The sequence below is a fragment of the Oncorhynchus mykiss genome, chromosome 2 (genome assembly GCF_013265735.2).
Source record: "Oncorhynchus mykiss isolate Arlee chromosome 2, USDA_OmykA_1.1, whole genome shotgun sequence".
Classification (NCBI taxonomy): Eukaryota; Metazoa; Chordata; class Actinopteri; order Salmoniformes; family Salmonidae; genus Oncorhynchus; species Oncorhynchus mykiss.
In genome coordinates, this window is record NC_048566.1 from 63,915,925 (window position 1) to 63,943,901 (window position 27,977).

Consider the following 27,977-nt stretch of genomic DNA (forward strand, 5'->3'; position numbering starts at 1 on the left):
CAGGGACAGACCTGTTGTTTCAATGCTCTTGCTAACGTTCGAGTTGGCGGGACTATTTGAAGAAAGGTGTCCGTGTGCGAGCACGCAATTACATCTTTTTAGTCGCGTGTGTGAGAAAGCAGCACGTGAACACATTTACGAAGAGCAATTTGCTGCAACAGAGGTATGTTGCCTTGTACAACAATTTTTCAGGAATAAAGCAATATTTTATTAGTTAGGTTATGCACCGTGTTGTATTTTCATCACGTTTATATAGCTACAAACCTGCAATAAAGACGAGTTTTGGAAGCATAATGTCAGTCAACTAGCGACTGTTCGCATAGCTGGCAACATTAGCGTGCTAATAAATTAGATGCAACGGCAATTGTATTAGCTATCAAGTGCAATGCGTTGCATGACCGATAAAGCAATCAAGTGCAATAGTGGCCACACTTATGTAAATTAGTTTGATAAACCACCAGTCACATTGTTTTGTTTTCCCCTCTTCAGCATCTAGCTACTTGCAGACATGGTAACAGCAGTGCAGTGTGTGATAGCCAAGTTGCTGGCCCCACTATGGAGAAAGGTAGAGGAGGCTGAAGTGGATGGATTATATGGCACAGGTAAGTTTTCAAATGAGCTCACCAAGCAGCCTGACAGCTTCTCAATGCACCTGTCCTGTTTCAGTCGACAGCAAATGAGTGCTATAAATCCCAGAATGTGATCGATCCAACATTGCCAGTGGCTACAACCCACCTGTTCTCAAAGGAATTTTAACTACTTTTCTTTGTCAAATCTCTGATTTAGTCAACCCTTGACAGTTACAGTGACGAGAAAAAGTATGTGAACCCTTTGGAAATACCTGGATTTGTGCATAAATTGGTCATAAAATGTCCTATCTTCATCTAGGTCAAAACAATACAAACACAGTCTGCTTACACGAATAACAAACAGTTATATGTTTATGTCTTTATTGAACACAGTGTGAACATTCACAGTGCAGAGTGGAAAAAGTATGTGAACTCTTGGATTTAATAACTGGTTTACCCTCCTTTGGCAGCAATAACCTCAACCAAATGTTTTCTGTAGTTGCGGATCAGACCTGTACAACTGTCAGGAGGAATTTTGACCCATTCCTCTTTACAAAACTGTTTCAGTTCAGCAATATTCTTGGGATGTCAGGTGGGAACCGCTCTCTTGAGGTTATGCCACAGCATCTCAATCAGGTTGAGGTCAGGACTGACTGGGCCATTCCAGAAGGCATATTTTCTTCTGTTGAAGCCATTCTGTTGTTGATTTCTGTGTTTTGGGTTGTTGTCCTGTTGCATCACCCAACTTCTGTTGAGCTTCAATTGGTGAACAGATAGCCTAACATTCTCCTGCAAAATGTCTTGATGAACTTGGGAATTAATTTTTCCGTTGCTGATAGCAAGCTGTCCAGGCAGTAAAGCAGCCCCAAACCACGATGCTCCCTCCACCATACTGGTTTTGATGTTGGTGTGCTGTGCTTTTTTTTTCTCCACACATAGTGTTGTTTTGTTCCTTCCAAACAACTCAGTGCTGAATTTTCTCTATTTATAGAGAGGCTTTATATAGGCTTTTAGAGATACTTTTGTAACCCTTTCCAGCTGTATGCAAGACAACAATTCTTAACCTTGGGTCTTCTGAGATCTCTTTTGTTCGAGGCATGGTTTACATCAGGCAATGCTTCTTGTGAATAGCAAACTCAAATTGTGAGTTTTTTTTTTTTTTTTTTTTTAATAGGGCAAGGCAGCTCTAACCAACATTCCAATATCGTCTCATTGATTCAGGTTAGCTGACTCCTGACTCCAATTAGCTTTTTGAGAAATCATTAGCCTAGGACAGGGATGGACAAACTTTTTGGCTCGAGGGCCACGTTGGGATTTTGAAAGTCAATGGAGGGCTGCATTTTGAGGGACCAATTGTTTGTTAAAATCAATTTGCGGGGGCCTCCCGAGTGGTGCAGCGGTCTAAGGCACTGCATCGCGTCACTACAGACCTAGGTTTGATCCCAGTCTGTTTCACAGCTGGCCGTGACTGGGAGACCCACGTGGCGGCGCACAATTGGCGTCGTGAGGGTTTGGCAGGCAGAGATTTCCTTGTCCCATCGCGCTCTAGTGGCTCCTGTGGCGGGCCGGGGGCGTGCACACTGACACGGCCGGCAGGTGTACTGTGTTTCCTCCAACACATTGGTGTGGCTGGCTTCCAGGTTAAGCAGACATTGTGTCAAGAAGCAGTGCTGCTTGGCTGGTTCGTGTTTCAGAGGACGCATGGCTCTCGACCTTCGCCTCTCCCTAGTCCGTACGGGAGTTGCAGGGATGGGACAAGACTGTAACTACCAAACTATGAAATTGGGGGTAAACAACAGTCTCGTGGGCTGTACTGTGCCCCCAAGGGGCCTATACTTTTTCCAACCTACACTGTGAATGTTTAAATTATGTATTCAATATAGACAAGAAAAATACAAATTGTGTGTTATTAGTTTAAGCACTTTGTTTGTCTATTGTTGTGACTTAGATGATCAGATCAAATTTGATGACCAATTTTTGCAGAAATCCAGGTACTTCCAAAGGGTTCACATACTTTTTCTTGCCACTAAGTTTTTCAATGCAATGATCAATGACCAGTCATAATCTTTTGTGTGTCAGCGATGGAGGAGGTCCGTAACCTGCGCTGCGGCGTGGTGACCCTGCTGTGTCAGGACTACGGCATGATCGACGACGATGTCTACTTCACCACTGGAGAGGTGCTGGGTGGCGTGCCGCTCAGAGTCGGGGATGCAGTCAACGGCCTTGCAGTACGAGATAGTGCCCAAGGAGGGTGGAAAGCACTGAGGGTGAGACACTTTGACCAAGACCTTACTTTAACCAGTATGGTTTTGTTATCTACGAAGATGAGACCTGGCTGGGTCATACTATTTAAATTGGTTTCTTACTTCGTATCCTGGCCTTTATTGCAATTGCCGGGTGAAATGACTAGAGCCCGACCGATGTGAGATTTTTGGTCCGATTTTAGAGTGGAAATATAATATACAATATCTGCATATTTTTATTATAGCTTTAATAATAAAATAAAAACGTCTAAGGATTGTGCTTTCAACAGCCCTATAAAGATACTCAGAAAGCTGATTTCTTAAATTTGAGGAAAGAACATTAATGTGAATGGTGTCAAGTACACTCATAGGTAGTTAGCTGGCTAGCTAGCTAGCACTCGTCATGGAAACGGGGTTGTCGAAAAGTGAATTTGCACCAGTCCCTGACAAGTGACAACAAATGCATCCAAGCGTAGCTATGAAGCACTACTTTGTAACCTTCTATGTTTTTTTAGTGTCTCGGAAAACATTTGATTGACAGAGCTTGAGGAATACCCTTGGCAAAGAGCAAATATAACACTCCAGATTTTTGCAGTCTTCACTAAAGGGCTGTAACGATAATATTACCACAGAGTAGAACATTCTGCTTGCTATACATTTGGGCATAGCATCCATTATTTGTCACAACACCCTACCATGACACTTTATGTAACAGTAAATGGCCAGTGTGTAAGCTTCTATCTACTCAGCACTCACCGTAGAAGCAGTAACTTCACTCTCCTCTCTGACTGGTGTAGTTGCGTTGCAGAATAGTGTTGAGTCTTGCTGTAGCGCTCAAAGGAAAGATAGGCTTATTGCCATGTAAAGAGCGCCCTCTTTACAAAAAGTCAGTTTATGATGGGGATGGGGATTTTGGTGTGTTTTCTTGCATCTTATATTGGTCCTTTTCGGAGGATTAAATATATTTAAGTTTCAACATTGTATTTTTTTACAATATGTTATTTTTATTCAAAGACTTAATCAATGGACACTTACTGACAGTTGTGGCTGCTTCACGTGATGTATTGTTGTCTCTACCTTCGTGCTGTTGTCTGTGCCCAATAATGTTTCTCCCATGTTGTTGTGCTGCTGACATGTTGTTGCTACCATGATTGTAATGTTGTGTTGCTACCATGTTGTTGTCATGTGTTGCAACTAGAGTTCGACCGATTAATCGGAATGGCTGATTAATTATGGCCGATTTCAAGTTTTCATAACAATCGGAAATCGGTATTTTTGGACACCGATTTTGCTATAAAATGTATTTAATCTTTATTTAACTAGGCAAGTCCGTTAAGAACACATTCTTATTTTCAATGACAGCCTAGGAACGGTGTGTTAACTGCCTCGTTCAGGGGCAGAATGACAGATTTTCACCTTGTCAGCTCGGGGGATTCAATCTTGCAACCTTACAGATAAACAAGTCCAACGCTCTAACCACCTGCCTCTAACTGCACTCCATGAGGAGACTGCCTTTTACGTGAATGCAGTAAGCCAAGGTAAGTTGCGAGCTAGCATTAAACTTATCTTGTAAAAAACAATCAATCAATCATAATCACTAGTTAACTACACATGGTTGATGATATTACTAGTTTATCTAGCGTGTCCTGCGTTGCATATAATAGATGCGGTGTGTCTCGTTGCTCCAATGTTTACCTAACCATGAACGTAAATGCCTTTCTTAAAATCAATACACAGAAGTATATATTTTTAAACCTGCATATTTAGCTAAAAGCAATCCAGGTTAGCAGGCAATATTAACCAGGTGAAATTGTCACTTCTCTTGTGTTCATTGCACGCAGAGTCCGTGTATATGCAACCGTTTGGTCCGCCTAATTTGCCAGAATTTTACGTAATTATGACATAACATTGAAGGTTGTGCAATGAAACAGGAATATTTTGACTAATGGATGCCACCCCTTAGATAAAATACGGAACGGTTCCGTATTTCACTGAAAGAATAAACGTCTTATTTTCGAGATGATAGTTTCCGGATTCGACCATATTAATGACCTACGGCTCGTATTTCTGTGTGTTATTATGTTATAACTAAGTTTATGATTTACTAGAGCAGTCTGACTGAGCGATGGTAGGCTGCAGCAGGCTCGTAAGCATTCATTCAAACAGCACTTTTGTGCGTTTTGCCAGCAGCTCTTCGTTGTGCGTCAAGCATTGCGCTGTTTATGACTTCAAGCCTATCAACTCCCGAGATTAGGCTGGTGTAACCGATGTCAAATGGCTAGCTAGTTAGTGGGGTGTGCGCTAATAGCGTTAGCTAATAGAGTGGTTGTTCCCCTTGCTCTGCATGTGTAACGCTGCTTCGAGGGTGGCTGTTGTCGTTGTGTTCCTGGTTCGAGCCCAGGGAGGAGCGAGGAGAGGGACGGAAGCTTTACTGTTACACTGGCAATACTAAAGTGCCTATAAGAACATTCAATAGTCAAAGGTATATGAAATACAAATCGTAGAGAGAAATAGTCCTATAATTCCAAAAATAACTACAACCGAAAACCTCTTACCTTGGAATATTGAAGTCTCATGTTAAAAGTAACCACCAGTTTTCATATGTTCTCATGTTCTGAGCAAGGAACTTAAACGTTAGCTTTTTTACTTGGCACATATTGCACTTTTACTTTCTTCTCCAACACTTTGTTTTTGCATTATTTAAACCAAATTGAACATACAGTGCCTTGCGGAAGTATTCGGCCCCCTTGAACTTTGCGACCTTTTGCCACATTTCAGGCTTCAAACATAAAGATATAAAACTGTATTTTTTTGTGAAGAATCAACAACAAGTGGGACACAATCATGAAGTGGAACGACATTTATTGGATATTTCAAACTTTTTTAACAAATCAAAAACTGAAAAATTGGGCGTGCAAAATTATTCAGCCCCCTTAAGTTAATACTTTGTAGCGCCACCTTTTGCTGCGATTACAGCTGTAAGTCGCTTGGGGTATGTCTCTATCAGTTTTGCACATCGAGAGACTGACATTTTTTCCCATTCCTCCTTGCAAAACAGCTCGAGCTCAGTGAGGTTGGATGGAGAGCATTTGAACAGCAGTTTTCAGTTCTTTCCACAGATTCTCGATTGGATTCAGGTCTGGACTTTGACTTGGCCATTCTAACACCTGGATATGTTTATTTTTGAACCATTCCATTGTAGATTTTGCTTTATGTTTTGGATCATTGTCTTGTTGGAAGACAAATCTCCGTCCCAGTCTCAGGTCTTTTGCAGACTCCATCAGGTTTTCTTCCAGAATGGTCCTGTATTTGGCTCCATCCATCTTCCCATCCATTTTAACCATCTTCCCTGTCCCTGCTGAAGAAAAGCAGGCCCAAACCATGATGCTGCCACCACCATGTTTGACAGTGGGGATGGTGTGTTCAGCTGTGTTGCTTTTATGCCAAACATAACATTTTGCATTGTTGCCAAAAAGTTCAATTTTGGTTTCATCTGACCAGAGCACCTTCTTCCACATGTTTGGTGTGTCTCCCAGGTGGCTTGTGGCAAACTTTAAACAACACATTTTATGGATATCTTTAAGAAATGGCTTTCTTCTTGCCACTCTTCCATAAAGGCCAGATTTGTGCAATATACGACTGATTGTTGTCCTATGGACAGAGTCTCCCACCTCAGCTGTAGATCTCTGCAGTTCATCCAGAGTGATCATGGGCCTCTTGGCTGCATCTCTGATCAGTCTTCTCCTTGTATGAGCTGAAAGTTTAGAGGGACGGCCAGGTCTTGGTAGATTTGCAGTGGTCTGATACTCCTTCCATTTCAATATTATCGCTTGCACAGTGCTCCTTGGGATGTTTAAAGCTTGGGAAGTCTTTTTGTATCCAAATCCGGCTTTAAACTTCTTCACAACAGTATCTCGGACCTGCCTGGTGTGTTCCTTGTTCTTCATGATGCTCTCTGCGCTTTTAACGGACCTCTGAGACTATCACAGTGCAGGTGCATTTATACGGAGACTTGATTACACACAGGTGGATTGTATTTATCATCATTAGTCATTTAGGTCAACATTGGATCATTCAGAGATCCTCACTGAACTTCTGGAGAGAGTTTGCTGCACTGAAAGTAAAGGGGCTGAATAATTTTGCACGCCCAAGTTTTCAGTTTTTGATTTGTTAAAAAAGTTTGAAATATCCAATAAATGTCGTTCCACTTCATGATTGTGTCCCACTTGTTGTTGATTCTTCACAAAAAAATACAGTTTTATATCTTTATGTTTGAAGCCTGAAATGTGGCAAAAGGTCGCAAAGTTCAAGGGGGCCGAATACTTTCGCAAGGCACTGTACTGTATTTGTCATTTGAGGCTAAATTGATTTTTATTGATGTATTATATTAAGTTAAAATAAGTGTTCATTCAGTATTGTTGTAATTGTCATTATTACAAATACATTTAAAAAATCGGCCAATTTAATCGGTATCAGCTTTTTTTGGTCCTCCAATAATCTGTATCGGTATCGAAAAATCATAACGGTCGACCTCTAATAGAGACACATGCCTACTATGTTCTGTGGTGACAACTGTGGCCATTCCATTCCTCAGGTGGAGAAGAACGCTGATGCCTGGGAGGAAGGAGGGGGAGGAGCCTCCCTGGAGGCAGACAGCAACCAGCTCCGTCCTCTGATTGGTACTGTGACGTCATGTGACCGGGACGGTGGCTTCATCAATCAGACCACTTTTTTTCCACGAGAAGCTCTTTGTGATGGTACTGTCAACGATCAAAATAGATTTACTCCTATTTATGTTCTACTATTCTATTTCTATGCTGCCAAGCTGTCCCAGATGCTATACCTGTTTAGCCTTTAATTTCCTATTCTATGCTTCCTTTTTTTCAATTCCTTGCTCCTGTCCATCAGGTTTTGAACCCATGAAAGGGGACTGGGTCCAGGCCCAGTACTTTATTAGTCCCACCCAGTGGAGCAGCCAGGCCCGGTCTGTGTCCCCCTTACGCTACCGCCGCATGGACCAGGTCAGTCCCTCCTCTAGAACTTCATTCATTCCTTGCAAATGGCATTTCAACTTTACCTCACTGAAGACATGGCAACATGCAGTACCTACATGTTTCGTACCCATGGATTTTGATCTGTAGTCCAATTATCACCGTCAAGTCCACATTAATGTGACGATACAAACTTTTAGTCTCACCCCCTTCTGATTTGGAAAGGCACACACCTGTCTATATAAGGTCCCACAGTTGACAGTGCATGTCAGAGCAAAAACCAAGCCATGAGGTCGAAGGAATTGTCCGTAGAGCTCCGGGACAGGATTGTGTCGAGGCACAGATCTGGGGAAGGGTACTAAAAATATTTCTGCAGCATTGAAGGTCTAGTCTCACTTCCTTCTCTGCACACACACTCTCCCCCCCATACCCCCACCCTACCCAGGTGCGTGTGTCCAGTGTGTTTGGCAGCAGCGGCGTGGTGGAGGACAGTGTGTTCTTCAGCCTGGACAACCTGCTACTCCCGGCCGGGTACCGTCCCTCCCCTGGGGACATGGTCAGCCTGGTGGTGGTGGAGAGCAGCCAGTCCTTCTACTGCTGGAGGGCTCTGTGCATGGCTACCAGCCAACACAGGTAAATAACCACAAACAGATCTGTTGGAGGGCTCTGTGCATGGCTACCAGCCAACACAGGTAAATGACCACAAACAGTTCTGTTGGAGGGCTCTGTGCATGGCTACCAGCCAACACAGGTAAATAACCACAAACAGTTCTGTTGTAGGGCTCTGTGCACGGCTCCTAGCCAACACAATTCGCTACAAAAATAGGCCCTGGACAATGATCAGTGAATTAATACATTTCCCACTGCTACACACACAAACCCTTGTATCAATGAAATGACCTATGATGGTCTCATGGCATTATCAGAATTCCACCATGTATGTTGGGTGAAATCTAAGGAGGAATTCATATGATATTAAAGGCTGATAATGAATTAGGACTTGGGCCACTAACCTACACCATTACCTCTGGTCTTTTTCCTCAAACAGTATGAGTACTGTCAATAACAGGTCCGTCCCAGAGGCGGAGATCAATAGTCTCCTGGAGGACAAGGGGGGCCTGGTGGTTGGCGACAAGACACACTTTGGGGTTCTGCTGCTGGGAGAGAGCCGGGAGCTGGTTGTCTGGATACAGTGAGTCAGCCATGGAGTGTCTACTTGTCTTAAATGAGAGAGAACTACCCTGTAAATCTGTAAATACCCTGATGAAGGCTTTTGTAGAAATGTGTTTGTTTTACAGTGCATTCGGAAGGTACTCAGATCCCTTCTTTTTTTTAACCAACTTTTGTTACATTACAGCCTTATTCTAAAAATCATCATTAAAAAAATGTTTTACTCATCAGTCTACAAACAATACCCAATAATGACAAAGCGTCCTGTTTCCATTGATCATCCTTGAGATGTTTCTACAACTTGATTGGAGTCCACCTGTGGTAAATTCAATTGATTGGACATGATTTGGAAAGACACCAACCTGTCTATATAAGGTCCCACAGTTGACAGTGCATGTCAGAGCAAAGACTAAGCCATGAGGTCGAAGGAATTGTCCGTAGAGCTCCGAGACAGGATTGTGTCGAGGCACAGATCTGGGGAAGGGTACTAAAACATTTCTGCAGCATTGAAGGTCCGTAAGAACACATAAGGGACTGCGACTCTGACTCGTCTTTTATGCATCGTGCATCGTGTTATGGTCATCAGCGAGGACATCGCTAAGCAACTGATTACTGACAGATCTGTGGCGCCGTGTTTTAGTATTGCGCTTGACGAAAGCACTGATGTAAGTGACATTGCCCAATTATGTGTCTGGATCCGCTTCCCTCAAAACGAGGCGTTCCGAGAGAAACTTTTAGGTTTACTGCCCCTTCAGGGACAAACACGAGGAGAGGATATTCTGAAAGCCCTTGTTACATTTTTTTGCTGTTAATAATAATGACCGGTCAAATCTGGCAACTATGTGCACTGCCGGTGGCCCAAACATACGAGGGAAGGGGAAGGGACTCATAGGCCAGATGAGAAAAAGAGAGGATATTCCCATATTTGTTATGTTTCATTGTATCATTCATCAGGAAGCACTTGTGGCTAAACTCAGACCTGTGACTTACAGAATGTGATGCAGCAAGTCGTGCTCGTGGTGAACATTTATTATTGCGAGGGCACTCAATCACCGGCAATTCCACCAGTTACTGGAGGAATACCAGACAGAATACGGCAACTTGATATTTCACAATGAGGTGAGATGGCTGTCTCGTGGCAGAGTTTTGAAAGATTTCTTTCTCTCCACCCTCATCTGTGAATTTGTTGCAAGCAAGGGGAGAGAGGAGCCAGAGCTGGATGATCCACACTGGATATTAAAGCTGGCTATTTTTTTTAAACTGACATCACCTGCCATCTGAACACAGTGTATCTCCAGCTCCAAGGGAAAGCTAAAACTCTGGGCAAAATGCTGCGTGTGGTCACAGCGTTTCAACATAAAGTCACCAGACTGTTCATACCTGATAGTTTGTTCATTTCCCAAACCTCAGAGCAGTCACCACATCCAACCCTGACATACTGCCACATTTAAGCTATGATGCATTTGTGCGTGTGTTGGAGGAGTTGAATTTGGAGTTTGAGTAAAGATTCATGGATATGGAGTACAACATAATTGAGAACCCCTTTTCATGTGCTAGTGTCATCTCTGACCCCAGTCATCACAACCCTCTGTCCTGACCGTGCTGGAATAGAGAGTGAGATAGTGGCGCTGCAGGCCTATGACACATTGTAAGGTGAACTAAGATCAGGTGTTACCCATTTCTGGAGCCTTGTGTCAGACACAGAGTATCCACTTCTAAAGCAGTGTGCAACATTTTCAACAATGAACATTGTGAAACTAAAGCAGAGAAACAGACTGACCAATGCACACCTGGATTGCCTCACAAGAATAGCAACAACAGACTATACATTTAGAATGAATTCAGTCAAGGAGCAGAAGGGACATTTTTTGCTCATCCAACTACTGAGGTAACCCTTAATATGGGTCTAATACATGTGATGTAGCCTATTTGATGTGTGTATGTATATATTTGTGATGTGCTGTACATCAAATCAATTGCATGTGCTCTAAATTTGCTCTCAATTGATATTGGAATAAAAAGTACAACAAATAAAGATCTGTGCGGCCCTCTGTATCATCTCAAAGTGGCCCTCTGTCTCATCTCAAAGTGGTCTCCTTACAAAAAATAGTGAGTAACACTCCCCCTAATTATTGCCGTCGGGGTGCCCAGCACAGGTACTCCCAGCAGATGGAGCCAACGTCGCGGCACATACCTCCCCTCTATCACAAACCCCCGGGGTAGACCTCCCAGGATACCGCGAGGGGGAAAAAACTATTTAACCTTTTGTGACTAGGGGGCAGTATTTTAATTTTTGGAAAAATAACGTTCCCGTAGTAAACAGGATGTTTTGTCAGGACAAGATGCTAGAATATGCATGTAATTGACAACTTAGGATAGAAAACACTTTAAAGTTTCCAAAACTGTAAAAATATTGTCTGAGTATAACAGAACTGATATTGCAGGCGAAAGCCTGAGAAAAATCCAATCCGGAAGTGCCTCATGTTTTGAAAGCGCTGCGTTCCAATGCCTCCCTATTGAGCAGTGAATGGGCTATCAACCAGATTACTCTTTCTCCATATTCCCCAAGGTGTCTACAGCATTGTGATGTAGTTTTACGCATTTATGTTGAAGAATACCCGTAAGCGGCTACATTGCGCAACTGGTCACCTGATGGTTCCCAGAGTGATTCTCGCGTAAAATACAGAGGTAGCAATTATTCCAATCGGTCCTACTGAAAAACCAATTGGATATATTATCGAATAGATATTTGAAAAACACCTTGAGGATTGATTATAAACAACGTTTGCCATGTTTCTGTCGATATTATGGAGCTAATTTGGAGTATTTTTCTGTGTTTTCGTGACTGCAATTTCCGTGCGATTTCTCAGCCAAACGTGAAGAACAAACGGAGCTATTTCGCCTACAAAAATAATATTTTTGGAAAAAAGGAACCTTGGCTATCTAACTGGGAGTCTCGTGAGTGAAAACATCCAAAGCTCATCAAAGGTAAACGATTTTAATTTTCTGAAGTTTTTCTGATTTCCGTGACCAAGTTACCTGCTGCTAGCTGGACAAAATGCTATGCTAGGCTATCGATAAACTTACACAAATGCTTGTCTAGCTTTGGCTGTAAAGCATATTTTGGAGATCTGAGATGACAGGGTGATTAACAAAAGGCTAAGCTGTGTCTCAACATATTTCACTTGTGATTTTCATGAATAGGAATATTTTCTAGGAATATTTATGTCCGTTGCGTTATGCTAATTAGTGTCAGGCGATGATTACGCTCCCTCATGCGGGATGGGGAGTCACTATTAATCCATTTTTGAATAAGGCTGTAATGTAACAAAAAGTAAAGGGGTCTGAATACTTTCCAAACGCACTGAAATAACATTTAAGCACACTTTTTTGGACCATTGTCCTACCAAGACTCTCTGAATATCATTTTATTGTGAGACATATTTAACCTTTTTATTTCATCAGGTGAGCCCTGAATGACATAAATCATAGAAATAAACACATCAAAATGCAAGCAGAAAGAAAACACGGTTGTAAAAAAACAATAAGGTCCTCAAAGAGCTTTCTGAATTGACCTAGAGGCACCAGAACGTTTAACATTTTGAAGATTTTACCCCCAAAAACAGTGCAGAAAAAGCTAAACGCTGATTTACCTAACGCTGTAGAGACAATGAATTTCCAGAGTTGGCCATCCCTGAGACTGTGTGGAAACTAGTATGTCTAAAGGTTAGTAATGATGTTCGATACAGTGGGACTTTTTTCTAAAAGGGCTTTATAAATGCAACCATAGCAATGTATCAACCTACGTGACATCAGAGGGCCAACCATGCAGTGATGAGTACTAAACCTAATGACCCTGCGTGGCATATCTTTGTCTATATATATATATATATAGCTTCTTCAGCTTCTTGATATGCCACACCTGATAGGAGTGGCATATCTTGGCAAAGGAGAAATACTCACCAACAGGGATGTAAACAAATTTGTGCACAACATTTTGAGAGAAATAAGCTTTTGGTGCTTATGGAACATTTCTGAAATCTTTTATTTCAGCTCATGAAACATGGTACCAACACTTTACATGCTGAGTTTATGTTTTTGTTCAGTATAGATACGCTTTTGGCACGAGCGCATCCAGTGGGGGAAAAAGTGCCCAATTGTCATCCTTGAATAAAAGTAAAGATACCTTATTAGAAAATGACAAGTGAAAGTCACCCAGTAAAATACTACTTGAGTAAAAGTCTAAGTATTTGTTTTCAAATATACTTAAGTATCAAAAGTAAACGTATAGACCTTCCCGAGTGGCGCAGCGGTCTAAGGCACTGCTTTTTAAGACACTTTAAGGCACTTTTCTAAGGTACTGCCCAGATATTTGTAAGCAGGAACACAATCAATATGGGCACCATTTTTAAAGTACATAAGCTTAAATCATCAGTTATTTGTATGTCTAGAGAACAACATATACTTAGTTTTAACTGTATTCAATACTAATTTCAGGTCAAGAAAGTTTTTCTGTAATACAATGAAGCAGACTGTGGTTCAGATAGAGCCTGTTCAACTGTGGTGGCAATACCATACACAACCGTATTCTCGGTATACAAGTGGTTACATTTTTCTTTACAGACAAGTCAATATTGCTAATGTAAACAGGGTGAAGTACAGGACTATAACTCAATTTTTTTTTTTTCTTGTGGGCAATTCAGGATGTCTCTCAATTAAAAAATAAAATAATGATTGTTCTCTAAGCGGCGTTGTACAATTAAAGGTCAAATACACTGCATGTCAAATGAATTCAGGACTTGTGAAGTTATACCCAGGCTAAATATAAGCCTTCCACAAGACCCACTAATAACTTTATTTTATCCAAATAGTTTAACATTTGTAGAAAAAAAATATGCATCTAGAACCATGCATAATGCACATTACCTAATACTGACTAAGTTCTTGTAGCAGACGTTAGGCTATCGAAAATGTAACTGCTTGTCGGAGGAACATGTGCTCTCTCAACTTTGTTGGCGTGTCACGCAGGGCGAGGGCTTGGTTTGTGTGTAAAGCTTTTTGGGTGCTTTAAGCAAAAATGTCATGTGGGCCCCCCACTTTGCGAGCAAAACATATTTGCGCCTCCCCTTTTGACAGCAGCGAGAAATTGAACGTTTTAGAGTACATTTCCTGAAGTCTGCACATTTTGCCATGGGCGTAGAGAAAATGTTGCAGTTTTTATAGCAGGTTTGCGGCAATTCTACACATTTTACGATGGGACAGAGAGAAACGTTTGCAGATTTGAGTCATTTATCTGAGCGAGAGTGACTAACAATCATGCCCCCCCCCCCCCCGGTCATTAGTTTGGCCATGATTACTATACGTTTAGATAGCTGGCTGCTTAACTACTTTACCAATCTAAAAAATGTTAGCTGACATGGGCTAATTGAGTTACTGTCTGTGACTGACATAACAAGAGAAACTGCTGATGCGCAACCATATTTGCACCTTGTGCAATTTTCCATCCCTGAGCTGCAGATACATGCAGCCTGGTCTAGCCAATTTGAGGAAAGCCTCTGAATTAGCAAGTGATCAATAGTATCGAAGGTCTTTGACAGGTCAACGAAGAGGGCAGCACAATGTTGCCTTTTATCCATTCAATTATCCACTTTTATAACTAGGGATGCAGTGCAATGACCTGGTCTAAAACCTAACTGATGTACATTTAGCTATGAAATGTGTTCTAAGAAAGATCTGAGAATTAATCAAGGATTTTAATATTTTAGCTAGGTAAGGAAGTTTTGAAATTGGTTGATTTTAGTTATGTAGGCCACAAGGGTCACCAGCTTTGAAGGGGGAGTAGATGAGCCGCCTTCCAAACCTTGGGGATAGCACCAGACAGTGGAGGCTGCTGACGAGAGGACGACTGTTAATAATGGCTGGAACGGAGCGAATGGCAAAAAACATATGGAAACGATGTGTTTGATATTGTTGATACCTTTCCTCCTGTGGTACCAGATATACAGTGGATTCGGAAAGTGTTCAGACCCCTTCACTTTTTCCACATTTTGTACGTTACACATAATACCACATAATGCCAAAGTGAAAACAGGTTTTTAGACATTTTTGCTAATTTAATAACAAAAATAAAAACTGATACCTTAAGTATTGAGGCCACTGTGTTCAAGTTGTAGAAACATCTCAAGGATGATCCATGGAAACAGGATGCACCTGAGCTCAATTTCGATTCTCATAGCAAAGGGTCTGAATACTTATGTAAATAAGGTATTAGTTTTTTATTTTTAGTACATTGGCAAACCTGTCTAAAGACCTGTTTTCGATTTGTCATTATGTGGTATTGTATGTAGAGTAGGGATTTTTTTTTTTACTGTAATCCATTTTAGAATAAGGCTGTAACGTAACAATGTGGAGAAAGGGAAGGCCTCTCGATACTTTCCGAATGCACTGTATTCTCTTTTCTCTTGACAGGAACCGAGGCTCTGAGACCCATAGACTGAAGTGCTGTGAGTTTGCTGGCTGGGACTCAGAGGAGCAGTTCAACCTAGGGACTGTGACAGACCCACCGGGACAGAGAAAGGGTGTTGTACAGCTTCCTGCTCTAACACAGATCCTCAATCGGGGTATTCAGGGCCTATCCAGCAAGCACACTCCCATGGTGGGTCCCGCTCTCTACCCGCAGTCCGGGTCTGCTGGGCCTACTGTACTGCTCAATGGTGATGGGAAGGAGATGAGTGAGATAGATGGAGATGTGGTTGGAGAAACTGGTGAGGCACATCAGGACACTGTTCACAAGCCTGCCATACGGACAGATGAGCGAGACGTGGAGATCGCACCAGGGGAGAAGGTATCTGTGAAAGTGGGCTGCCGAGCCAAGTAAGTCATGCTTTAGCTAGCTGCGCTATACAAGTCTGGTATAGTTGTCTATTTCTGGTGGTGTCACTATTATCTGACTGAATCAATATGTTCTGAAGATTCAGGTTTTTTAAAACATTGATTATGTATCCCTCCATCTTACCCTAGGAACTTGGGGCGTTGTGCGGAGCTGCTACTCCTGCACTTCCCCTCTTTCACCATTGGGAGGCGTCTGGAGGTCACAGTGGGCAGTAAAGAGGAGAGTCTTCTCCAGCCCGTTGCTCCCTACTGCCCGGCAGCCCCACTGCCCCTTCCTCAGGCTGCCCAGGTGGTCACTGTGATGGCTGCACATCCACCTCAACGGTAAACTACACCCTGATAGTGTCTGTGCTGTGTTGTGTAGGTATGTTCGGCCTACCTGCAAACCACATTTCCCTATAGAATAATGGCGATTATCTTGACTAGTTGGTGATACTGTCCAACGTTTTCTCTATAATCAAATGTTTTTTTCCCCCGAACCTAGTTACTCTACCCATGTTGGACATATTGAATGATGACAGTTTGGTCCACATTGATGTATTACACCCCTCCTGTGTAGTTAGATTTACACCCCTCCTGTGTAGTTAGATTTACACCCCTCCTGTGTAGTTAGAATTACACCCCTCCTGTGTAGTTAGAATTACACCCCTCCTGTGTAGTTAGATAAAATCACTAGCCTATGACTTTCTTATTTTATTTCACAGGCTGACTAAGCGCCACCTGCCTAACTTCCTGGGTAACTACCCGGTGCCCCAGGCTCTACGGGACTGTATGGAGGCCGACCGTGACGTTTTGGTGGCCCAGCCGTGTCTTGGAGAGGTAAGGGAAGGAAGTCTTCCATCGTCCATGCTTTGTTCCCACCAGCCTACAGGAATCTGGCTCCAATTTGGTTTTGATTGAAAAGTCGCTCTGGATTTTGATATGGGGGCCTTTGCGCCTCCACTGTAAAATAATGGATTAGTTAATCTCCCTCTATTTCTGACAGACTCTGTCGGCGGCCAACATGCGTCTCCGTTTCTCGTCCCTGCTGTGGCTGGAGGAGCTACAAGCTGAGAGCGAGCTCAGGGAGTTCAGCATCAGTGGAGCCCTCCTCAGGAGAGGCGCCATTTATCTGCACCTAGAAGTGCTTGGCCTGGCTGAGGGCAGGCCCAGTCTCTTCATAGGTATCTGTTGTGTCTTAATTTGGCCTTGTAATAATAATGGAACGTTTGATTGTCACACACACCAGATGGGTACAATGAAATGTGTCGTTTCACAGAGTCAGCTATACTTGAATTTAGATGTTTGATATAGTGTTTTGTCTGCTCTACAGGTGACAGAGTGGCACTGAAGAAGCCAATCAGTGGAGGCGTGGTGATGGAGTACATCGGTTATGTCACAGAGGTACTCACAAGTTTTGATCTTAGCGTTTTGCTTGCCGCGCTGATATTTCTCCTTGTGCTTTGTTCACACTGACCTGAACACTGTGGACCTTATCCACAGATCAATGATGAGGACGTGAGTCTGAGGGTGAACACTGAGTTTCAGCATGGCTACCTGGGAGAGCCTCTAGATGTTGAGTTCACCTTCAACAGGTACCTGCCTTGTCCTGGTTCTAGGAAGGATCCTTTCTGTGTCACTAAGTGTTTTTTTTTTTTTTTTTTTTTTTGTAATTTATTTCACCTTTATTTAACCAGGTAGGCTAGTTGAGAACAAGTTCTCATTTGCAACTGCGACCTGGCCAAGATAAGGCATAGCAGTGTGAACAGACAACACAGAGTTACACATGGAGTAAACAATTAACAAGTCAATAACACAGTAGAAAAAAAGGGGAGTCTATATATACATTGTGTGCAAAAGGCATGAGGTAGGCGAATAATTACAATTATGCAGATTAACACTGGAGTGATAAATGATCAGATGGTTATGTACAGGTAGAGATATTGGTGTGCAAAAGAGCAGAAAAATAAAAATAAATAAATAAAAACAGTATGGGGATGAGGTAGGTGAAAATGGGTGGGCTATTTACCAATAGACTATGTACAGCTGCAGCGATCGGTTAGCTGCTCAGATAGCAGATGTTTGAAGTTGGTGAGGGAGATAAAAGTCTCCAACTTCAGCGATTTTTGCAATTCGTTCCAGTCACAGGCAGCAGAGAACTGGAACGAAAGGCGGCCAAATGAGGTGTTGGCTTTAGGGATGATCAGTGAGATACACCTGCTGGAGCGCGTGCTACGGATGGGTGTTGCCATCGTAACCAGTGAACTGAGATAAGGCGGAGCTTTACCTAGCATGGACTTGTAGATGACCTGGAGCCAGTGGGTCTGGCGACGAATATGTAGCGAGGGCCAGCCGACTAGAGCATACAAGTCGCAGTGGTGGGTGGTATAAGGTGCTTTAGTGACAAAACGGATGGCACTGTGATAAACTGCATCCAGTTTGCTGAGTAGAGTGTTGGAAGCAATTTTGTAGATGACGTCGCCGAAGTCGAGGATCGGTAGGATAGTCAGTTTTACTAGGGTAAGTTTGGCGGCGTGAGTGAAGGAGGCTTTGTTGCGGAATAGAAAGCCGACTCTTGATTTGATTTTCGATTGGAGATGTTTGATATGGGTCTGGAAGGAGAGTTTAGAGTCTAGCCAGACACCTAGGTACTTATAGATGTCCACATATTCAAGGTCGGAACCATCCAGGGTGGTGATGCTGGTCAGGCGTGCGGGTGCAGGCAGCGAACGGTTGAAAAGCATGCATTTGGTTTTACTAGCGTTTAAGAGCAGTTGGAGGCCACGGAAGGAGTGCTGTATGGCATTGAAGCTCGTTTGGAGGTTAGATAGCACAGTGTCCAAGGACGGGCCGGAAGTATATAGAATGGTGTCGTCTGCGTAGAGGTGGATCAGGGAATCGCCCGCAGCATGAGAAACATCATTGATATATACAGAGAAAAGAGTCGGCCCGAGAATTGAACCCTGTGGCACCCCCATAGAGACTGCCAGAGGACCGGACAGCATGCCCTCCGATTTGACACACTGAACTCTGTCTGCAAAGTAATTGGTGAACCAGGCAAGGCAGTCATCCGAAAAACCGAGGCTACTGAGTCTGCCGATAAGAATACGGTGATTGACAGAGTCGAAAGCCTTGGCAAGGTCTATGAAGACGGCTGCACAGTACTGTCTTTTATCGATGGCGGTTATGATATCGTTTAGTACCTTGAGCGTGGCTGAGGTACACCCGTGACCGGCTCGGAAACCAGATTGCACAGCGGAGAAGGTACGGTGGGATTCAAGATGGTCAGTGACCTGTTTGTTGACTTGGCTTTCGAAGACCTTAGATAGGCAGGGCAGGATGGATATAGGTCTGTAACAGTTTGGGTCCACGTGTTGATCTCTGTTCCTTTAGCATAGATAACGTGTGACAGGTTGACAGTTAATGAATTATGTAGGATGTTTGCGTTGACAGTATATTAATTATGTATGATGTTTGTTGACAGTATATGGATTATGTATGGTGATGTGTGTGTTGACAGTATATGGATTATGTATGGTGATTGTGTTGACAGTATATGGATTATGTATGGTGATGTATGTGTTGACAGTATATTGATTATGTATGATGATGATTGTGTTGACAGTATATTGATTATGTATGATGTTTGTGTTGACAGTATATTGATTATGTATGGTGATTGTGTTGACAGTATATGGATTATGTATGGTGATTGTGTTGACAGTATATGGATTATGTATGGTGATGTATGTGTTGACAGTATATTGATTATGTATGATGATGATGTTTGTGTTGACAGTATATTGATTATGTATGATGTTTGTGTTGACAGTATATTGATTATCTATGGTGACGTTTGTGTTGACTATATATTGATTATGTATGATGTTTGTGTTGACAGTATATTGATTATGTATGATGATGTTTGTGTTGACAGTATATTGATTATGTATGATGTTTGTGTTGACAGTATATTGATTATCTATGGTGACGTTTGTGTTGACAGTATATTGATTATCTATGGTGATGTTTGTGTTGACAGTATATTGATTATGTATGATGTTTGTGTTGACAGTATATTGATTATGTATGATGTTTGTGTTGACAGTATATTGATTATCTATGATGACGTTTGTGTTGACTATATATTAATTATGTATGATGATGTTTGTGTTGACTATATATTGATTATGTATGATGTTTGTGTTGACAGTATATTGATTATGTATGATGATTGTGTTGACTATATATTGATTATGTATGATGATGTTTGTGTTGACAGTATATTGATTATGTATGATGACGTTTGTGTTGACAGTATATTGATTATGTATGATGACGTTTGTGTTGACAGTATATTGATTATGTATGATGATGTTTGTGTTGACAGTATATTGATTATGTATGATGTTTGTGTTGACAGTATATTGATTATGTATGATGATGATTGTGTTGACAGTATATGGATTATGTATGATGATTGTGTTGACAGTATATTGATTATGTATGATGATTGTGTTGACAGTATATTGATTATGTATGATGACGTTTGTGTTGACAGTATATTGATTATGTATGATGATGTTTGCGTTGACAGTATATTGATTATGTATGATGATGTTTGTGTTGACAGTATATTGATTATGTATGATGTTTGTGTTGACAGTATATTGATTATGTATGATGATGATTGTGTTGACAGTATATGGATTATGTATGATGATTGTGTTGACAGTATATTGATTATGTATGATGATTGTGTTGACAGTATATTGATTATGTATGATGACGTTTGTGTTGACAGTATATTGATTATGTATGATGATGTTTGCGTTGACAGGTTGTCCATGAGGCGATGCCACTTAGCACTGGACCAGAACAAGCACTTTGAAGAGAATGGTGATCTTGGCTTTTTTCTCTCAATACCATTTCCAAAATGTGTTGTATTTACCGTAATTTCCGGACTATAAGCCGCTACTTTTTTCCCACGCTTTGAACCTCACGGTTTATACAACGACTAGGCTAATTTATGGATTTTTCCCACTTTCACAAGATTCATGCCGCCAAAAAACTGAGCACCGTCACATAATGTGACATAAATCGAGTGCGCTCAAACTTCCCATCATTCTGATTACGGTAGTCATTTTGTCACTCTCATCATGGCAAAGACACGGAGAAATGCATATGATGCAGCTTTCAAGTTGAAGGCGATCGATCTGGCTGTTGGAAAAGGAAATAGAGCTGCTGCACGGGAGCTTGGCCTTAATGAGTCAATGATAAGACGTTGGAAACAGCAGCGTGAGGAACTGACTCAGTACAAAAAGACAACAAAAGCTTTCAGAGGGGAAGAAAAGCAGATGTCCCGAACTAGAAAATTAGCTTGAAGACTGGGTCAACACACAGAGAGCAGACGGCCGAGGTGTTTCAACTGTGCAGATCCGACTGAAAGCCAAAACAATCGCCACCGCAATGAAGTTTGAGGATTTTAGAGGTGGACCATCGTGGTGTCTAAGATTTATGAGACGTAAAGGCCTGTCCATCAGGGTACGGACGAGTCTGTGTCAGCAGCTCCCTCCCGACTACGAGGAAAAAGTTTCAAACTTCCGCAAATTCACTGATGCAAAGATAGAGGAGCATTCCATCGGCCCGCACGACATCATACATATGGATGAGGTTCCTCTGACGTTTGACCTGCCTCTCACTCGGACTGTCAACAGGAAAGGCGACTCATCCGTCACACTGAAAACAACTGGGCATGAAAAAACGCACTTGACCTGTGTTCTGAGCTGCACGGCATCGGGAGAAAAGCTTTTTTTAAACGCATGACGATGCCAAAAGAAAAATTCCCGAGAGGAACTGTTATGAAAGTCAACAAGAAAGGATGGATGACGGAAGGCCTAATGCATGAATGGCATACGGAGTGTTACGGCAAGCGACCGGGAGGATTCTTTCACAAGAACAAGGCATTGCTCGTCTTGGACAGCATGAGAGTATTTGCAGCCACTCGACATCAGTGTAAAACGTGCATTTAAGGTGGCGCTCCGTGTTCAGTGGGAGGCTTGGATGACAAGTGGGGAGAAATCCTTCACTAAAACGGGCCGCATGCGAAGAGACACTTATGTTCAAGTCTGCCAGTGGTTCCTGATAGCGTGGAGCATTGTCAAAAAATCCACTATCATCAACGGGTTTCGAAAGGCTGGACTGCTGCGTGTTGTTGAGGGCAGTTCAGCGGGGAATTTGCCTCCGGATGAAAGTGACGAGAGCGACAATGAAAACGATCCAACGTCGGATGAAGCAATTCTGAGGCTATTCAACTCCGACACCGAAGGAGATGACTTCAGTGGTTTCAGTGCACAGGAGGAGGAAGATAGTGACCAATGACTTTCTTGGTAGGCTACTGTTTAATTTTTGTTACAAGCCGTGTTTCGTTTAAAGGCTGTGTAAAGTTCATTTGTTTCAATGTACCGGTAGGCACCTGCGGCTTATAGACATGTACGGCTTATTTATGTACAAAATACATATTTTTTAATAATTCAGTGGGTGGGGTTTATATTCCGGTGCGCTTAATAGTCCAGAAATTACGGTAGTCAACTATTTCTTCTTCTCTCTCCCCAACCCCTGGTAAGTTTATTTCCTGTCTGGTCCACCACTGATTGTGCGTCTTCTCCTCTCTTCCCAGTGTTCTTCCCTAAAGCTGTGATGCTTCAGGCCCCTCTATGGACGGGAGAGTGGGGTCCAGAGGAGGTGAAAGAGGGCACCCTCACAACCGATGGGGTGAAGCTGTCAAGCGTCTCCGTTGACATGGTCTCAAAGGCCACACAAACCAAACCAGGTGATATAAGCATTGGGAGTCCTTCATTCTGACAGCACAGAGATGATCTGTATACTACAGCTGCTGAAGTGTCATAAACCTGAAGGGCATTAGAACTCGTGTCCTAACTAGGACAGTTCAGTACATCTGTGAGACCGAATGATCAGTCAAGGAGAGGGGAACGAGTATTGAGCCTCTTTAATTCTCCCAGATTCCAGGCTGCCATCTAAACCCATCCCTAACCCAGGCCAGTTATTCAACCAGCAGCTGAACCCGTCTCAGAGGGAGGCAGTGAAGCGGATCCTGGCAGGGGAGTGTCGGCCCACTCCGTACATCCTATTTGGACCCCCAGGGACAGGAAAGACTATCACGCTCATAGAGTCCATACTACAGGTAGACACCCCTCAACCTGGGAGGTATCCTAGTGGTTAAGAGCGTTGGGCCAGTAACCAGAAGTTCGCTGGTTTTAATCCCCGAGCCGACTAAGTGTAAAATCTGTCGACATGCCCATGAGGAAGGCAATTAACCCCAATGGATATCAAATGTTATTTGTCACATGTGTCATAAACAACCGGTGTAGACAAACAGTGAAATGTTTACTTAAGGACCCTTCCTAACAATGCAGTGAGAAAAATAAACAACCAAACCCCCGGTTTATATAGGATTGGTTTTCTTTCAAATGTTTTGACTGTTTGGGTCAGCCTGTCTGATGAGCAGGGTTTGCACTTGTGGTATGTTCCATCGATTCCATTGCACCTGGCAAGCTCTATCAAGTTTCTTATATTTGGTTATTTACAGAAGTTTCCCTCCATTTTAGTTCCCTGAATAAATAATAGTGGCCTCCTCCCATAGGTGTATCACCGCCTGCCCAGTAGTCGTGTGCTGGTGTGCACTCCCTCCAACAGTGCTGCAGACCTCGTCTGTATCCGTCTCCATGAAAGTGGGTACCTGAACTCTGCCAGCCTGGCCCGCGTCAACGCCTCCGGTCGACAGGAAGAGGTACTGCACCCATTGCCGCCGCAGGAATTTCATCAGTCCTATTTTTTTCCGACCAGTTCGTGCCTCTGTCTGTATCGCATTTCCCTCTGTATCTCCATAGGCCATCCCGGAGGTTCTAAGGCAGTACTCTCAGGCTGGGGAGGACATCCGACAAGCCTCCTTTCACAGGATTGTGGTCAGCACCTGTTCCAGCGCCGGCATGTTCTACCAGATTGGACTGCGGTGAGGGAGGGTAATGGGGTTCAGTGTTAACCTCCCTCACCAGAGGAAACGTAACTGTAGTAAACCTGATCTAAGGTCATTGTCTCTTTGCTGCGTTTCCTCAGTGTGGGTCATTTCACCCATGTGTTTCTGGATGAGGTTGGCCAAGCCACGGAGCCAGAGGCACTGATCCCTCTGGGGCTTCTGTCAGAGAGAGACGGACAGGTTAGACTGAACACCGAGTACATCTACAATCCTTACTACAGTGGCGCAACTGTGAAGAAAACAACCCATTGCCCGTAACTGACATAAGTCATAATTGACCATGCGTTCTGTAGCTTCCTGATCAGGAAGTGAGTCATATTTTCTGTTGCTCTCGCCATCCTTTAGATAGTTCTGGCCGGAGACCCCCGGCAGCTGGGTCCAATTGTGAAGTCCAAGCTTGCGCAGGCGTTCGGCCTGGGGGTGTCCCTGCTGGAGAGACTGATGGCCAACACTCTGTACTCCAGAGAGAATGGTGGATACAACCCAGTGCTGGTGAGTAGACACACGCACAATCCCTGTCAGTGCCGTGATCACTAAAATCCTGCATAGTGAATCCACCAACTATGAATACAAATTCTGCATGTTTTTCTAAATAATGTTTTGCCCTTGCATTGTAATATAATGTATGCCATTTAGCAGACTTGTTTTATAACCTACAGTCATGTGTGCTAGCATTTTACTCATGGATATCCCCAGCGGAAATCAAGCCCACGACCCTTGGTGTTGCAATCACCAAGCTCTACCGACTGAGCCACACAGGACTGCGTGGTAAATAAATGCTACCACAGTTGACGCGTTCTCCTGGTGGCCTTTCCTCTCCTCTTCCAGGTGACCAAGCTAGTGTACAACTACCGTTCCCACGAGGCCCTCCTGGCCCTGCCCTCTAGACTGTTCTACAACGGGGAGCTGTGTGTCAGGGCCCAGAGGCTCGTTGTGGACTCCCTCTGTCACTGGAGCCGTCTGCCAACCAAGGGATTCCCCCTCATCTTCCACGGAGTCAGGGTAAGGACCCCGTCTCTTACTCCCTGTTCTCGTCAATCAATCAACTGAATGTATTTTTTAAAGCCCTTTTTACATCCGCAGTTGTAAAAGAGGAGGGGGGACGGACAGCAGGTCAGGGACAAGGTAGCATGACCTGTGTCCCATAGTCGCAGGCAGAACTTGCCCAAAAGGAACTCAAGACATGGCCTCTTCCTAAATAGTCTCGTCTTTACATACTCATATCCTCCTGTCCTCTTCCAGCCCCTTTCTCAAACAATCAGCGTTTCCTCTCCTTGCTTACCACTGACATTTTTTGAACATTTTGACCAACATGGGTTTTCCTCTTTGGTTGGAGCAAAACCTAGACGTCGAACACCAATAATGCCAGTCACCATTCCCCCTCTCAGGGCACAGAGATGAGGGAGGGCAACAACCCGTCGTGGTTCAACCCTGGAGAGGCGGTACAGGTGATGCTGTACTGCTGCCAGCTGGCCAAGAAGCTCTACAATCCTGTAGCTGCTAGTGACATTGGCATCATCGCCCCCTACAGGAAACAGGTTAGAAGTGCACATATCGTCCATCACTGGTTGGTCCTATTCTGTTTTGTCAATCTGCTAGTTTTGATGTTCACCCCAGAGTCTAAGCCTCTAGAAGGCGATATCTACTAAGCTAACATTTAAAAGGCCTCAAAAACTCATAAAAAGTGACTCATTCTGTCACAGTAGTACAGTTTTCCCTCAACTCTGAACACTGGTCTGAACCCCTGAATCATGAACCTCTCCTCTCCAGTCGGAGAAGATCCGTGTGCTGCTCCACCGGGTGGGCCTGTCTGACATCAAGGTGGGCTCTGTGGAGGAGTTCCAGGGACAGGAGTTTCTGGTTATTATCTTGTCCACGGTAATATTCCAATCTTTCCTCTGTCCTACTCATTATTGAACTCTGACTAATTTCTCCCTTTACAGGGTCTCGGTTCCTTTTCAATTAAGGGAATCAATTATGAAATTGAAAAATATTAAATAATGTGTCACTTTTGTATGAGCTGAATATCACTTTGCTGAAATTGACTGAATTGAAGTTGTAATTCACCCTAAAACATCTACATAAAAGACCTCTTGTTGTTCCAGGTGAGGGCAAATGAGTTGGTGCAGGGCAACGACCTGCAAAGCATACTGGGATTCCTGTCCAACCCTAAGCGCTTTAACGTAGCCATCACGCGGCCCAAAGCCCTGCTCATCGTCGTGGGCAACCCGCACATCCTCGTCAAGGACCCATGCTTCACCGCTTTACTCCAGTATTGTTTTGAGAACGGGGCCTACCTGGGCTGTGACCCCCCAACCTGTCTCAGGGCAGCACACCGGTGTGTTTAGAGTGTATTATGCACCACACACACACCGTTTTAATTTGAGTACAAGCAAGACGCTTCATGATGTGGCTTTAATTTGTCCGTAATAACACACATTCATCTGTTTCTCCTCAGAGCTGCCAGTGAGAAAGAGGAGTGAGAGAGTTCACCGCCCTCACGGCTGACACTCCACTGCTACATGTACAATTATGTTCAAATACAAGTTTCTTCTTTCATTCTTTACGTTACGATGACTTAGCTCTCTGCATTTGTTATTCTACACCGTCGGCTGCATATGTCTTAATCGGTGGGAAATGGTTTGTAAAAGATGTATTAAGAGAATGCACTCCCATTTCTTAACTGCTGTATGTTGCTGTTATCATGCCGTCCACTGGGTGGCAGTAATAAATATGACAAACCTTTGGTGTTTTTTCTTACTGGGTTATTGTACTTTGACACCAGTGTCAATGATGCATTATTGATGATGCAATATTGGTGATGCGTTATACCTGTATGTGTGCTTAAGACTCATACAGGTATAAGGACTGGTACCAGGGACTACCTGTGAGAAACCTAGCCTGAATTAGAGAGGGACTGGGACTGTCACCATGGCACCTGAATCCCACTTCAAAAAGCTCATGTAGAAGTTTTTTTTTTTGAGTTAGGCTCGTTGGCAACTCATTAAAGTTCTATTGAGTGAATGAGCCCCCCCCCCCCCCACCCACACACACACTCTCACTGGGCTCCATCAGGGCTGACTCACTGGAGATTCAGACTGTCAGTTGCCACATCCAGTCTCTGTGTGGACCTGCAGACAGACAGACGCTGCCCGTCTGCCACAGATGTTTAGACACACTGTCTCCTGCAGCCCAGTGTATCCCATTCCTCACATTGCTAAAAAATGTCTTGAGATGCTTAAAATAGTCACTCAATAGAAAGGTTATGGTTTTCTACATCCAATGGTTGGTATATCTACTAGGGCCCTGTGTTTTGCTTAATAATGTGACATGCTTGGATTTTTTACCTTTTTATTTAAAGCTTTTTCATCAAACTGTCCCTTAATTCGGGTAGTCCACCATCCTCTGACAAATGCTTTCATTTTTTGTGTAAGTCTTATTTCTGGATAAGGATCAAATCTCGCTATGTCATGTGATTTTGCAAAACGCATGACTGGCCTCCTTCACTGTCAGAAGATGCTGTGTTGACTACTTACGGGTATCTTAGTTGGGTATCTTAGTTAAGAGCATTGGGTCAGAACCGAAAGGTTGCTGGTTCGAATTCCCGAGCCAACTGTGCCCTTGAGCAAGGCACTTAACTCTAATTGCTCCTGTAAGTCCCTCTGGATAAGAGCGTCTGCTAAATAACTAAAATCAACAACAAATGTAAATGTACTTTGAAAATACTTTTCAGTTCCTTACACCCACGGTTTAGGAATGTTGTATGGTAGAGGCAACATGATGAGTGACTAATGGAAGTCAAGCTAACAGATCTACAGCTCCAAATACTATTAATTAGTATCTAAATATAAACAATGCAGTCTTATGTGAGAACTTGCTGACATGGACCGGTTTAATTGTGGAAAAGTGGTTGGTAGCGTACAGAGCTCCCTCGGCTATTGTGGTACTGGTTCAATGACCAGTTTGTCTGGACCCCTATTGTACACTGAAACCAGGTGTTCACACACTACAATTATGGTATAGGTAGATGCACCTATAGTAAGATGACCATAAACACAAAGACTTGTATGCTAGCTAG

General features: G+C 43.1%; 1 protein-coding gene across 1 annotated transcript; it reads left to right on the forward strand.

The window, feature by feature from the left end:
* On the forward strand, positions 1–26,645 carry mov10l1 (Mov10 like RISC complex RNA helicase 1). Its single transcript, XM_021567981.2, has 25 exons — positions 1–163; positions 490–602; positions 2,649–2,836; positions 7,407–7,569; positions 7,721–7,833; positions 8,249–8,436; positions 8,852–8,995; positions 15,442–15,846; positions 15,994–16,188; positions 16,569–16,683; positions 16,850–17,027; positions 17,177–17,247; positions 17,347–17,438; positions 20,684–20,742; positions 22,523–22,675; positions 22,866–23,047; positions 23,507–23,653; positions 23,754–23,875; positions 23,980–24,079; positions 24,245–24,391; positions 24,728–24,901; positions 25,288–25,437; positions 25,670–25,777; positions 26,005–26,237; positions 26,358–26,645. The coding sequence occupies exons 2-25, from the start codon at positions 509–511 to the stop codon at positions 26,380–26,382; spliced, it is 3,546 nt and encodes a 1,181-aa protein (XP_021423656.2). The 5' UTR covers positions 1–163; positions 490–508; the 3' UTR covers positions 26,383–26,645.
* Positions 26,646–27,977: the final 1,332 nt, after the last annotated feature.